We start from the raw sequence: 14,808 nt of genomic DNA, 5'->3' as shown, positions 1-14,808 counted from the left end.
ATATATACACACACACACACACACATATATATATATATATATATGTTTTCTTTATTATAGGTGTACTTGCTAATGGTGAGTTGTGGTGTTTGTGGAAATCTGTAATAAAGTAAAGAAAACTGAGGCTAAAGCGTCCATGCCCTGTGTATTACAAAATCCTTGAACCCATGGTCAAGGTCTTTAAACATCCACAGGCCAGTGACACCACATCACAACTTAAGTTGTGACACCACATCACAGTTTTAGTCACTCAACCCCAGCTCTTACGCACAGAATGCAAAACAGCCAGAAAAGAATAAGGAACAACACGCAGAGAATTCTCTAATATCAAAATATAGCAATTTATTCAAGACACTGAATATGATCTGTTGATTCTCTCCTTAAAACAAATGAGCTACAATACACAAGGTGAATTTGAAGAAAGTGTGGGTGGGGGAGAAACAAAATAAGGGCTGATGTTTCAACAGAACCTGGGAAATGCTTAAATGAGAACCAAGTCTGGCTGCAAGTCTGACACAGACAATAAAAACTGCAGAAGCCAGAATTCAGAATTTCAGTGAGTGGCTGAAAGAACATTTCTGCAATTGACAAAGAACAACATCTTTTAAAAAGGCAGTAAGAGGGAAAAAAAGGAGGAAAAATTAAAAAGGGAAAAAGAAAAAGAAACCCAAAAACAAAGCAGACCCTTACATTTGACAAAGTGCACTTCACTTGGCTCTAAAATTAGCTATTTTTTTCTTTTTTTTTTTTTTAAACAAATTAAAAGGAGATTTCTAAGATGTAGCATGGGGTTAATGTGTGTATAACCCTGTAAGTCAGGCCCTTTATTGCCCCATAAGGGACCCAGCGTTTTATACATAAAAGATTCAGTATCCTTCTAACCCACAGAATATAGTGGTTTTTCAGAAACTGGGTTTTTTTTTTCACTCCCAAGCCAGTTCCAGACAGCCAGCAACAATAAAAATCCAGCAAGTCTCTGGATGGTTTCACAATCCTGTTTGGTCACTTAGGTTTTTCCATTTCTCTTCTGTTACAAAGAGCTATAAACAAAATTCTAGGAAGAAATCTTACGAAGTCCCCTGGGCTGTTGCTTTGTGCAGTTCTGTCGCAGGGGAGCCACGGAGAGGCTCTGCCAGTTGGGGATGTGCCGCTGCTGGAGGGGAGGGAGAGTTCCCAGGAGCTCCCAGGAGCACAGACAGTGCTGCAGGTCTGGGCTGACACATCCACCTTGAACTACAGCCTGGAAAAGGCTCTCTCCCCTCATTGTTGTGTTCTGAAGAGACCACGTCCTTAGGTTAAGATTAACCTTTGCAACTACATCTCCTGCCTTCCTTAACAGCTCTCATTTCAGTTGAAAACGATCTACTACAGCATCTTTCCAGTCTTTAGGATTTTGTGGAAGGCAAGAAAAGTGAATTTTCTCAGCTCCTCACATATGCTGCTTGTAACTCAGATGGTCCATATAGAAAACTTTCTGGAGCAGCAGCCTCTCTCACACATGAGCTTTGCAAACCAATTGATACTCAAATTTTGTCTCTCTTGGCTTCTTACCTCCATGTAGGAAAGCAGAGTGATGTTCTGACAAATTAAAAAAAAATGAAAAAAGGAACAGGTGTCATGGACACTGCCCTGTTATCCACAGTAGCTATCCTGGGAACAGCTATGAAACACATGCTGTGGAGCCAGCCAGTCATGGAGCACTGAGCAAATTAAGCTCTTCAAATTCTGAGGTCTGGCCTATTCAGGTATCACTCAAGGGACAGAGGCAAGGCCAGAGCCCATCAGTGTTGCCCTCCAACAGACCAGCAACTTCAGCTTGTTATTCTCAGAAATGTCACCAAAAAGCAGGGTAGGAATTTAAGGAATTTAACCGTTTACACACAATGACTGCAGTAAAATCATTGTCCAAACAACACTTCATAAAACCACATTACGCCTTTGTATTCAAGTTCAAGACTCTTTGAGCAAGTCCTCTTTTTTTTAAAAAGAAGTAGTGACTTTAAATTAGCAGGTACATGTGGCTATTAGAAAGGAGTGCAAAACTGCCACATGGTGATCTACAGCCATGCTCTTGGTGCAAAAAACCAGCACATAAAATCATTTAACACCAAAATAATCCTTGATACTGCCTGGCATCCAATTATTTGAGATAAATTACAAACAACCCTAACTATCACTAGTAACCAAAATTCCACATAACTGTTTTCACCTCAGGACTAATACTTCTAGTTACTAGTAACTTCTTCCCATTCTTTTCTCCTTTCCAAAGGTGTATCTTTAAGAAATGCAGCTGAAGCTGGCAGTGTCTAGTTGCACTAGAAGGACTGAGATCTCCTACAGATGCAAGCATACTGAGAAGAAAACTCCAGAGAAAAGATGGTGTTCAGATTCCACAATGATGCCCTGGAGCTCAGCAGGTCTCACACCACCAGTTCAGCCCAAGGGCTCTGGATTTGCTCAGATCAAATCACACCTTCAGCAGCTGTGGTCAAACCAAGGGGAAGATGCTGTGTTACAGGGACTTTGGGCAGGAAGGTTCTACATTTGTTAAAAGGTTTGTGGCCTGTTTAATCTCTCCTACAGATCCTAGCCTAGGCTGTAGAGAAGACAGCCTAGAAGACAGAACTCAGCCAGTTCTGAGGATCTGTCTGTCATGCCTGACACCACCCCAAGGCTGCCTTCTAGTTTACAGCACTTTGAGTAAACTCTGCCTATGTGCCCTTCTTTGCATTCGTCATTTCCTCAATTAGAGTAACGCAGTCTTCAGCTGGCATCTGTGCAGGTGTCAGAGCTGCAGGAAGGAAATCTTGTCCAAAGTGGATGGGTGGTGCTTTGGAACTCTCCGTTGTTGTTCTGATCATTCACCCCCACAACTTTATGGTGGTTTACATGTTGAGATAGAACTTATATATGATGTCATAACCTAAAGAATCCACTGTCTTCTGAGCACCACACTGAGGACACCCTTGAGGCTAAACCTGTCTGGGCAGACAGTGAGCCTCCAAGTGCAGATCCAGAGCTTTCCCTGCAGGATGCAGCACACACATGGCAACAGCAGCAATGGCAGAGCCTTCTTCTTGGTGTGTGTGGTCCATGGATGGACAGGAGCTTGGCAAGAGTCCATTCTTCAACAGTGACAGATGCAGTCAGTGTATTTCAGTTCACCTGGTCTCATTGAGTCAGTGGTAAAACCCCACCGACTGACTGGAATAATGAACAGTGGAAGGCAGCACTGCTCAGCAAGGCCACAGGTAGCCAAACCCATATTCTGTTAAAATCTGAACTATCTCTAGAGGAGAGAAGACACACAAGCATTTTCTCCTGGTTACTGAAAACAAACAAAAAAATATAGACTAGAGAAAATAAATGCTATATTTATAGTCTCAGGCTTCTGAATCTCTTTGAATAAGTTTGCATCACCAAACAGCCATAAAAAATTGAATGAGACTATGTAAATGACTGGCTGCTGGAAAAGGACTTTAGTAAAGTACTGTTTTTTCTTGTATCAAACACCATTTTTTCTTACAGCACGTTCTGAGAGAGGAGAGAAAAAGGATACTGTGCCTTTCATGTTCCCTGGACTTTGTGTTATTCTTTTTGCTTGAATTACACAACTGGTCTACATTTTGTGGCCATTTTAGGCTTTTAAAACTGTTTAACATAAAAAATATTTTTTTCCAAAAATACACTGGGTTCTTTCTGTTAAAAGTCATCTTTCTCCTGTAAAAATCTTCCCCAGCACTGCATTCTTATATAAAGCACTTATTACACAATTTGCTGAAAGTGCCCTTGAGACGCTAAGATCTGAAGCATGGAGGATTTTTTTTTCTTTTAAACGGACAGAAAGAAAGGAAAAGGAAGTTATAGAAGAGAGGAGAAGCAGTCTGTCAAAAATTTTCATTGTCATGTCCACCTGGCTGCATCTACTATGGGCATACAGGGAAAAGAAATAAAAAAGGGGGACAAAAAGAAAGAGGAGAAAAAAAAGGAAGGAAAAGTTGGGAGTGGAAGGGAGAAATAAAAGGAAAACAAAAGTTTCATCCTAAGCCTGGGATCCTCCAGGCTGTAATATTCCAGCTGATAGAAAACCACTGAACAAAAAAAGTAGTCTAGAAAATAGAAAGTGTTGTGATTACAAAGTTGAGCATTTCATCAGTACAAACTGGTCTTTGAACGTCCTTTGGGAGAGCAACTGTAGTGTCCAAATTGGAAGGAAAAAATACAACACCGCATGGAGGAGGATTTTTTTCCCTTTTGGTTTATCACAGCATTTTTCTTTTTTTTTTCTTTTTTTTTTTTTCCTTTTTATTAATTTTTTTGGCACAGCTTTTTTTTTTTTTTTTTTTTCCCCAGCCATCAGAGCAAGTTCTCAGATGCAAACCAAACAGTGCAATGCCTAGCTGGTGGCTTCATGCTTCCAAGGCTGAATGTTCCAGGTGGAAACCATTCCCTCCCCCTCTGAAGTGACTGCGTTTTTACTCCTTGATGAAGGTTACGGACAAAATACAAGTCACCTGCGGCCAGGGAGAGTCAGTTTCATGGTACACTCTAACTTTGTTCAAGTTTGTACAGTTCTGGAGCTGTTAAGAATAGTTTTGAAGAGTGCTTCTCCCCACACATTCACTGCTGGTCCATTTGAAATTTCTTCTAAAACATTTCACTTTTACTTCCGCAGATCTAGAACACAAACCTGTGGAGAAAAGACCCCGTGTTAAGAATCATTTGTGAAGGTGATGTGGAAACCCAAACCCCCCTCATGCACCCTGTACACAGGTGGACCAGCCAGATGGATGTTGCACTCCCCAGCTTCAAATCAGCCTCTCTCAAGTACTGGTTTACAGGCACACAAGTAAAGGGACAAACTGACATGGCAGACAGCCCAAGTGAAACCCACACATTTAACACTCAGCTGGGCTTTCATTGGTTTACAAACAAACATTTTGGTGGCACATCTCATAAGATTATGGTATCTATTCAGTTGCCTAAATATCATGTCCACTTCTGAAATATATCCAAAACAGATGCAGGCTTGGCAAGCATGACAGTGCACATGTGCCCATTTGGAGCTGCTACTGGGAGCCAGGCATGGCACTATCTGACATGGCACAACTAAACTCAAACAACTGAATCATGTCATAGGTGTTCCCTTTGTTAAAACCAGTTGAAAAATACTCTCCAAAGTAGTTATGCCAACCAGCCAGGTGTGTCCTGCACAAGCCGATCAGGCTACAATTGAATTTTTTTAGAAGTAACATTAACAGTAAAAAATAATAAGGAATAATCAATATCCATGGCAATATTTCTCTTTTACCACATGACAAAATCTTTGGGTATCATGCTGAAAATTTCCTCCTTTAGTTATTCCTATTCAAAGGAATAGGAACATTCTTCTGTGAAATCAAACTCTGAAAGCCCCAGGGTAACTGTTTGTTACAGAGTTGACTGCTGTGATCTACTCGTCATTAAAGCTGACAGATAATGATAGAAACAACATGACTGCTGTTCTTGTCAAATATGTATTTAAAAGTCATTCTCTTCTTCAGGAATATTCACCTATTCCACAAACATTTTTCATTTCTGACAGGAACACCACCTCCTTTTAAAACCTTTCAAAGCAGGAGCATTTTCAATACACTACACAGCGCTACTTATTTGTGTCTTGAGCTTCCTCTGTCTTCAGCTCTGTCCCCAGGAGGCAAATACAGCATTCTGTTTTTTGTTGATGCTCCCAGGAAAGAAATCTCCACCCAACCTTTGCAGTGTTTGGTGATCCTTACCGATCCGTCTGACGCGCTTGCTCCCACTTTGTCTCCTCTAGCATTCCAGCAGACTTCAAAGATGCCCCCAGTGCCTCTGTAGCTATGTACTAGAGTTCCACTCTACAAAGCAAAACAGCATGCAGAAATTGGATACAGAAGTTCCCCTTATTTTCTCTGTCATGTGGCCCTATGTTAAAAGGGGGAGCTATTCAAATCACCCAGCTATGGCCATATCGTGATGGAAACTTGTTAGTAAACAGTTAGGAAAGTGATCCTTGCAACAGGCTCCCCCAGAAACAGTAGGACTCAAGACATCTGTTTTTGTCAACTCTGTAACAGTAAAGGCTTGGGGAGTTAGGTTGATGTGTTCTCCTCTACCGGTTGTTGCTAATTCAGGTTGTAAATTACCAGTATCCAGAATTACATCTGTAGAACTATGATGTCCCACTTTTCTCCAGAGTATCACCACTCCTCTGCCTGTACATCTTTGTATCTATATCTCCTCTTCACAACATCTAAGCAAGAAGCATCAGATTCACAGCTGAACTCAGTTTGTAACTAATAAAAATATCCCTTATTTCTAATCTGCACCTTTGCTTCTCAAAGCTGATGACCCCAAACAACGTACCTATTTTCATGCATGCTACTTGTTTCAGCATACAAAACAGAATGAGGAGAAGTGTTCTGGGCAGTCACCTCACTGCACCTGAGTGACTCAACTGCCTTGGATTTGTGCCAGCTAATACAATCAGGTTCACCCTGGCAGGCAGGTCATGCATGACCTAGGTACACACATTTTCCATTTAAGCTTTTGCTATTAATGTGTCATCTAAACCAGATGTGCTTCACATGAGGCGAAACAGTACCTGAGTATTCCATATATGGACACATTTGTCAAAGGACCCACTGGCTAGATATTTTCCATCAGGACTAAAAGCTACACTGTAGACAGGCTCTTGATGCTTTGTTAACGTATGGATGCAGACTCCTCGGTCAACGTCCCACAGCCGAACCGTGGAATCAAACGAAGCACTGCAAGAATAATTTGGGTGTTAATCAATTTGAACTATATACTGTAAATGTTATAAGAGAATACCACAGGTTTTCTGTTTTTCCCTTGGCTAAGCATGACATAATGTTTCAAACAGAAAGGCTAAATTGTACCACAGCCTGTATGTTTTTTATCTTAAGAACTACAGTTACAGAACTGAATTCTTGTATGAGGACCCTTAGGGCTGATGTAGGTGTACTTTATGTAGCCCTCAGAAGGCCAAGCTCCCCACTTTTGAGATTCTACCTCCTGTTATTCAGGAAGGTCAAATATATATTGTCATTAATAGGATAAATGGGTCCAGAGAAATCTTACTCCTAATGGATTCACTTTGTTTGATTAATTAGCATTTTACAATTCTCTAGAACTGTGGTTCTTTTCACTTTGTTTCAGTTTTATTTTTGCTACACTCCATTTAAATCCCAAACTGTGGGCTTGAAGAAAGGCAAAGGAAATACTCTGTATTAAAAAAATATTAAAATAATAACTCCAGGAAAGTGAGGTTCTTCCACATCCCAGACTAAGGAGTAAAATAAACAAGTTTTGATACAACTTCTCCCCACACTGCACACACTATTGAACTGATCTGATAAACACACAGTACTACCATCAATTGGCACTCTGCCCGTGAATGTATTTCCTAAGCTCAAATAGGAATTTTGCACAGATTTTCAAGTGGAACTTCAAAGACTATCCAAGCTTTTCTCTGTTAGCTAAGAAGGTTACAAAAATTTTTTCTAACTGCCCAGGTGAGTTGCATGACCCCAGTTAGAAACCATTCCAGCTGCCTGAATCTTGAGAGCACCAGCCTCAAGATTTTCACTCCTAACAACGAGATGCTGGATGTGAAAGTGCAATGCCAAATTTACAACCATTTTATCAAGGCACCTGAAAAGTTAAATACCACATGACTCAATTTTCTTCCTTTGTTCCCCTTTTTTTCAAACACAAATCCTTTCCTTTTGTACTCATCCTCCTGACTTAAATACACAGATACTTTTTAGTGGAATTGCCGGTGGGAACACTAATGGCAAAGTGACAGTAGGTCTACATGTCAGAAAGATTCTTCTTGGCAGACAAGAAAAAGAGGTGTATTTTTTACCTTGCTAACATGATGTTGGAGTTTGGATTGCTGGTGCCTGGTCCTGTAGGGCTCCATTTGATAGTGTAAATCTCTTTGCTGTGAGCCTGAAGATCATGTACACAGGTATCTTGCTTCATACTCCATATCTGAATAAGATAAATAATGAAGAAGGAAAATGGCAACATTATTAATCTCTTGTCAGCTGAATTATTTCAGTTCTATGTTATTTTTACCATTTGTTTATTTGAGATCTCGACTCACTTGAATACACATAAATATAATTTATTAATGCAGGAATTTGTCACATACATTAAAATAACTCCAGTAGGGAGAAGAGTTACACATTTAATAGTATTTATTCAATAGATAAGAGCTAAAGAATTGCTGTACTTCCAAGAGCCTGTAACTATTTTCATACAGAAGTTTAACTATTTGAAGAAGTTTAACCAGAATTTTATTAATACATTGTAACAGCAGTCATTTTAAAGAACAAGAAGAAAATTGCAGCAACTGTTTAGAACACAGCAGCTTTCTCTTATGCTAGTAAAATTTTCCTTTTCCTCCTGAACTCTATTTGTCTCCCTCATATTTTTAACAGTACAGAAAATGGAAGGCAGTCAGCTGTTTCTGCAGTGTTACATGGCCAAATACTTCAGTGTAAGACGAAGAATACGCTCAATAGAGATGACAGATAATTTAATACCTCTTTTCGTCAGCTAACTGAGAAAATAAGATGAAGGAATTCACAGCAGGGAAAAGTCAGTTTCAGAGAGATATTGAAAATGTAGTAATGATTTAACTCAGCTGTTGTAGGTCTGTCCATGAGAATGATGTGCTCTTATGCTGAATTCCCATCAGTGTTACCCGAGACCACTTTTGGGAATGCTACACAAAGCTCACCCATGTTCTATGGCTAACAGGCAGCATGTTCCAAGAAGTTATAGGAAAAGCTCATGAATTCCAAAAATACAGAAGAAAAAAGCTGGAGAGGATTGATTTACAAAGGAAAAGGAAGAAGAATAATTGCCTTAATTTGGAGCATTTGCCATCTCTGTCACTGAAGGCTTTTATAAACAGGTGAGGCCAGGGATAGCAAATCACTAGCTCTTCTGCCAAATTCAGTGGTCAGGAATTTGAACTGCTAACAGCAACACTGAACCATGGTGGTTTTTAAAACACAGCATGCAACTGGGCACCAAAAAGATGTGCTACCACTGGGTCAGGATATTTAAGCAGAGCACGAACAGTTATGCAATAGTGCTTTGTGGCAGCATGACAGGCAAGCTGCTCCCTTTTGCCCGTTTTCTGTAAATTTTCAGCTTTGTCACTAGCCTGCAATAATACATCTGGAATACAGAATGATGAAAACCTCAGTGGGTATGTGGCAAAGACAGAGCAGAAGTCAGTCTACCTATGAACAGGAAATATTCATAATGCTGACATTCTCTTAGCTCTCATCTGCACATTCTGCTGCTGTCTCAGTTTCATGCTAGAAATGTCCCAAGCTTCAGCTGTGTCAATCAGCAGTGCAAAGAGATCTGAGTCTTAATTAACACAACCATACGGCAAGGAAACTATTACTGCTACAATTCTAGCCACAAAACCAAATCCTTCCTGGGATATTTGCTTTTTTTAAGAAACCAGCATAAATCAAAAGTCCAGCAGGAGGGCTTTGCTATAACATCATACAGTTACTCCTATATAGACAGCCTTCATTTGATGTGACTGGAAAAGAAAAATGAGAAAGGTTTTGGGCTGCTGAAGTTCTATACTATTCTATACTTAAACTATGATTTTTTTGTGGCAATGGCATATCAGTCATGTAATACTTATTTGCATAGGATGCCTCAATTTCCCCAGTGTTTGCTTCTCTGTCTTCAATCTTTCAGATTTGCTTCAAGAAATATGGGACAAAATGGAAACTACTGTTCATACAGAGTTCTTCATTCTGGAGAAGACTGAAAAAGAGACAGTTTTTTTTGTCCTTACTTCTTGAAAAACAGGAATGGAAATTGTTTTACCTTTAATGTCATGTCATCAGAGCAAGATGCTAGTAGCATGCCAGATGGGTCCCATTTGATTGCATTCACCTCATTCTGAAATCAAGAGTGATTTTATTAAGCAAATATTCCAGTTACTGCATCATACCGGGCACTCAGCAGAGGGCACTCAAGTTTTATGCATGGAACAAGTTCACCCACAAATTACAGTGCTGGTGCTTTTAGGGGTGAACAAAAGCACTGCTGCCTCCCTAACATGCTATTTAAGTGGCATTTCGGCGTGGAACCATCCTGTGCTTGTGAACAATACACACAGACAATCTTCTGATGTGTGTTTTGGCACAAAGTTGCTCCTATCTTTTTGTCATATCCTAGGATTTAAATAAACCCAGACAGATTGATGATACAGCATTAGCTTCTTTTTAAAACTGGGGCATTTCTTTCATTAATGTTCTGTAGACTTGGTGATACAAGTCTTCAACAGAAAATAATGATACTGGTGGGGTGTTTTGTTTTGTGGACTTGATAATTCTTCATATTGTAGCTCTACTCTACAACAATTGTTGTCTCTCAAAAGAGAGGTTTATGTTTAAATGAATTCCATGATGGAATATTAAACAGTTTAGGATGCTTTCTCTATCAGTCTTTCTAGCACGTTGTAATTAACTAAGCTTAAGTGTATCCCCTTGGTAATGAGTAAGTTTACCATGCTCTTCCACAGCTTTAGGTAATGAGAAAAAAAGTGTTTTACAAAAAGAGAAAGACTATTTTCTTAAAAATATAAATTGGCCCAGGGTCTCAGTGAAAATAATTCTGGAAAATATTTAAATTTTTCTTTATTCATTTTACATGTTTTAGTAATAATTAAAAACAAGTATAGGTATATTTGAAGTGAAAAATTTGGATAATGTACAGAATGGTGTAATTCATAGAATCATAAAAAACACCAGTCTATTGTTAGGAATGTACAACCTGTCATGAAATATCAGTTTAACCACAGACTAAGATAAAGTGCATAAGTCTCCAAGTGCATAGTTCTGGAAGCTAACATCTGAATTATGGGACAGTAAATGATAGTAGTTTTTCTCACAAATGAAACCTAGAAAAAGTAACCTTTGGCAGTCATTAAATACTACCAAGAAAAGACTGGGGAAACACATCTTTAATACATCGTATTGGATTAAATTGATTCTAAAACTGAACAACGGCTGGAGGTAAACTGTTCTCTCCTTATTCATAGCTCTCATTTAGTAAAGGAAATTAAGCCAGTGGAAAACAGAATCTTATTTATGAATGTGCCTTTAGTCTGCAGTTCATGCTACCCAGAAACACTCTCTCTGTTTAAACCTGAGGTGTTGCCTCCTATGGTGATTTAGAACATTTTGTCCCTTCTCACAGGGGGTGAATCACCCACTCCCAAGGAATATACTTTTAGGGAAACAGTGGGGTGTAACACCTCTGCTGCTAGAACATAGTCTTCAAACCCAGCATCTGCTATCATTCTAACATGTTGCTGTGACTTTACCACTAACATTTTGGACTTAAACTTACTGTGTGTCCTTGAAAGGTTTTGACGGGACGATCACAGCCAAGTCTGCATACGTGGATGCACATGTCAGTACTGCAGGAGGCAAAAGTAGTGTTGTTCTGCCAGTCTACATCCAGAGCAGGAGCTGCAAATACAAACAACAGAAGGAAAATCAAAGATCACGACAAAGAAGCAGCTATCAAAAATAATTTTCCTCCCACTGCCTATCTGCATGAAACAGACTACAGGCTAGTTCTTAGTCTGTCACTTGCTGCCAGTTACAGGGGTGATAGGGACTGTCTGAAGAGCACAAAGTATTATTTCTATTCCAGTGGATAATCTGGATACTTTGCACAACATCTACTTACAAGAATCTTTTGGGTCAAATTACATAAAAGGGGGCAAAACCTTACCTCCACCCTCTCTGCTCCCAGCTACGCATGAGTTATGTCTAGCCTTCATCCCTCTGTAACCCAGTTCAGTGAAAAAACTGAAAGAAAACTAACCCAGAAAAAATGTGGATAATTCCATCTGGGTTAGACAAGCATGTTCCTGTGAACGCCAGACACAACACATGGGAAGGGAAGGTGGAGAACAGGTGGCTGTGTCCCTTTGCACTAGAACTTTATACAAACCTATCATTCTGTGCAGGCACATGGATTAATAATACTAAAATTCAATTTCATTTGCTTGGGGACTGGTTTTAGGCGAGTACATTGATCAGCCTCATTTGAAATGAGAGGAGGAGTTTCTGGAGAGGGTTTGGTATTAACTAATACTGAACTAACAAAACTGTGCACAGAGAGCATGTGAGCAGGTAAGAATTGCCTGTGTGCAACACACACCCACACCCACTTTACAAAAAGAATGGGAAAAAATCCCCAAATAACTTCCAGCATGTCACTGCAGACTGCAAGCAGGAGCAGGAGGAAGCTGCTAACAAACAGCTTGCTTGTGTTTCTATGACTGCTGCTTGGGCTTTTTCCCTCAGGATAGAGTTTAGCTGCCCTCCAGAGGATGACATAAGACTTGCTAAAATATAGAAATCTTCACTCTTGGCACACTCTTGTGAGAAGCAAGTGCGTTAGAATGAGACCAGCATATAGGAAACCAAGTTGAATCTCTTCCTGGCAAAAATACAATGCAAATTTATAACTAAATGAAGCCAAGAAATTCCTTACTCAAACATGTTTAGAAAGATACTTCAGTAATACAGAGGTGAAAAGATATCTGTTCTGACAAGCCTGTTACATTTAAATATGTTTTTCCTATTATAATTTTTATGAACTGCAAAACAAAATAGATCCATATCACCATCTGAATCACCAGGTAGCTCCCTAAATGAGAGTGAAGGGCTGACATTGTTTCATAGACAAGGTTTTTTATTCGTGTGAGGAAGACAGACTACTTTTGAGTTTTCCAACAAACATGAATGAGGATCAGGAAACAATAAAAGATCTCTCTTTAACTGCCTGTTTGCCTTTCTTTTTTATGCTACAAGCTTTGTATTACTATTTCAAAGCAAACAAAAAATGTCATAATTAATAGCAACATTCCTTCGGTGCTAATATCTAGTATGATGAGTCAAAACCTAATTTTCAGAGAGCTATTGGCACCTAAAGCTATGTGTTTACATTGCAGCATAATTTGAATCATAAAGTGCTGATAATTAATACTGATTCATTTATTGGTGTACTCAATCATGTGTTTACTGAATAAGTAACTACATAAAAAGGTTAGAAAAAATCAAGCAACATCGTTCTTGATGCAAATAATCTAATTGCCAAAGTATTTCCAAAACAAAAGGATACCAGCCAATTGCAGAAAAACAATTAGAATATCATAACATATCATAATAAAAGCAGAAAAAATCCTTAAAAATTAAAACCAATAAGGAAAGTGTTACAATAATTATCTGGTAATTTAGGCTTTTTCAGAACAAACTGAAGTGTCATTCAGAGCATTTAGAACATAGGATCATAGAATGGGTTAGGTTGGAAGAGACCCTAAAGAACACCTAGTTCATGCCCCCCTGATGTGGACAGGGACACTTTGTATTATACCAAATTACTCTGAGCTCCATCCAAGCTGGGCTTCTCTGGGCAGCCTGATTCAGTGCTTCACCACCTTCACAATGAAGAATTTCTTCCTGATATCTAATCTAAACATTCTGTCTTTTAGTTTGAATCCATTCACCCCTTGTCCTGTCACTGCACAACTAGATAGTTAAAACTGGCCACACAAATACCTCTTTTGCTGTGAGTGTAACAATTTGTTCCTGCAAGCATAGACATCAGTCTGTATCTATCAGTAAATGTCAAAATTGGATTATTAGCTACTTTTTAAAGAAGTAAATTTTATGAATATATATTTTGATCAAATGCCATATGATGATTCATAGCTTCGCAAAAAAATATGAAACCCTAGAAGCTACTTATCTGCATAGTTACATATTTTGACCAAAAAACCTTAAAAATTATGTGGGAACACCAATGACATGGAGGCCTTCAACATCCATACAAAGGACTTTTCCTTATGTATTTTAAGATGGCAGTTTTGTCCATGTGGTGTAGTTGTTGTAAAGAAGCAGACAGTAAAAAAACCTTTTGCTTTTTCCAGGCCAACTACCTCCAGACTTCAAAGAAGTAGGTGTTAAAGGAAGCATATCCTGCCCAGACTAGACTTTTAATTGTTAAAATGCCATCTTTAATCCTAGCGTAGAAAAGGTTTTCAGATTCCAGATATGGAAAGGAATTTGCTGTTCGTTTGTCCTGGTGATGCAAAGAGGACAAGGTGAGGTCTTTGTGGCTTTAGACTTGTGAGAACAAAGTGAGTATGAGAGTCTGCTGGATTTTAAGAAGGCTTTGTATGATATATGCTTTCTCCAATCAAAAATTTCCTTAAAAGCATTTCCTTAATAACTGCTTTACTTCCTTATGAAAACATATATGAAAGAGTGAAAAAAACCCCTAAATATTAACTTCTGCACATCTACACTTCATTGTGTTTCATGTTCCAAAGACAAACAGCATGTGCAGTAAGAATTTTTAAAAAAATCTTTTCATGCACATGGACATAATGCGTTGGTAGATATAGCTGAGTTTTCAACTTGCTAAAAAGGGGATGGGGTGATTTGTCTTTGATACACATCACAGCTAAGACAGCTTACATGTCAGTGAACCTGATTCTGAAGGGGCAACCAAGTTCTGAATCCTCAACTATTTAGATTACTAGTTAGGGATCAGAGGATTAAGAGTCTCATTAACTAAATCACTCTGTGCACAGTTTCCTGTTATGGAACAGTTATGGTAAATAAATAAATGCCACAGTGAGAAAATATGTCAGCAGATACCAACTCCTCTAAATCAACAGCTGCATTAATAAAT

General features: G+C 38.9%; 1 protein-coding gene across 8 annotated transcripts in view; it reads right to left on the bottom strand.

Moving 5' to 3' along the window:
* Positions 1 to 317: 317 nt before the first annotated feature.
* TBL1X (transducin beta like 1 X-linked) overlaps positions 318 to 14,808 on the bottom strand; it is a 196,045-nt gene continuing 181,554 nt past the window's right edge. For all 8 annotated transcript variants that reach the window (XM_085584307.1, XM_085584294.1, XM_021527743.3 and 5 more), the window contains 6 exons: positions 11,446 to 11,567; positions 9,916 to 9,990; positions 7,913 to 8,040; positions 6,626 to 6,791; positions 5,778 to 5,879; positions 318 to 4,690 (listed from right to left, as the gene is read on the bottom strand). In XM_085584307.1, the coding sequence (XP_085440433.1) occupies positions 4,664 to 4,690; positions 5,778 to 5,879; positions 6,626 to 6,791; positions 7,913 to 8,040; positions 9,916 to 9,990; positions 11,446 to 11,567 (620 nt within the window). In that variant the 3' untranslated portion in view covers positions 318 to 4,663. The remainder of the gene's footprint in view (positions 4,691 to 5,777; positions 5,880 to 6,625; positions 6,792 to 7,912; positions 8,041 to 9,915; positions 9,991 to 11,445; positions 11,568 to 14,808) is intronic.

Source organism: Lonchura striata, chromosome 1 (assembly GCF_050655825.1).
Source record: "Lonchura striata isolate lonStrDom1 chromosome 1, ASM5065582v1, whole genome shotgun sequence".
Lineage (NCBI taxonomy): Eukaryota > Metazoa > Chordata > Aves > Passeriformes > Estrildidae > Lonchura > Lonchura striata.
The sequence above is the reverse complement of the archived record's forward strand: the minus strand, read 5'-3'. Positions and strand labels throughout refer to the sequence as shown.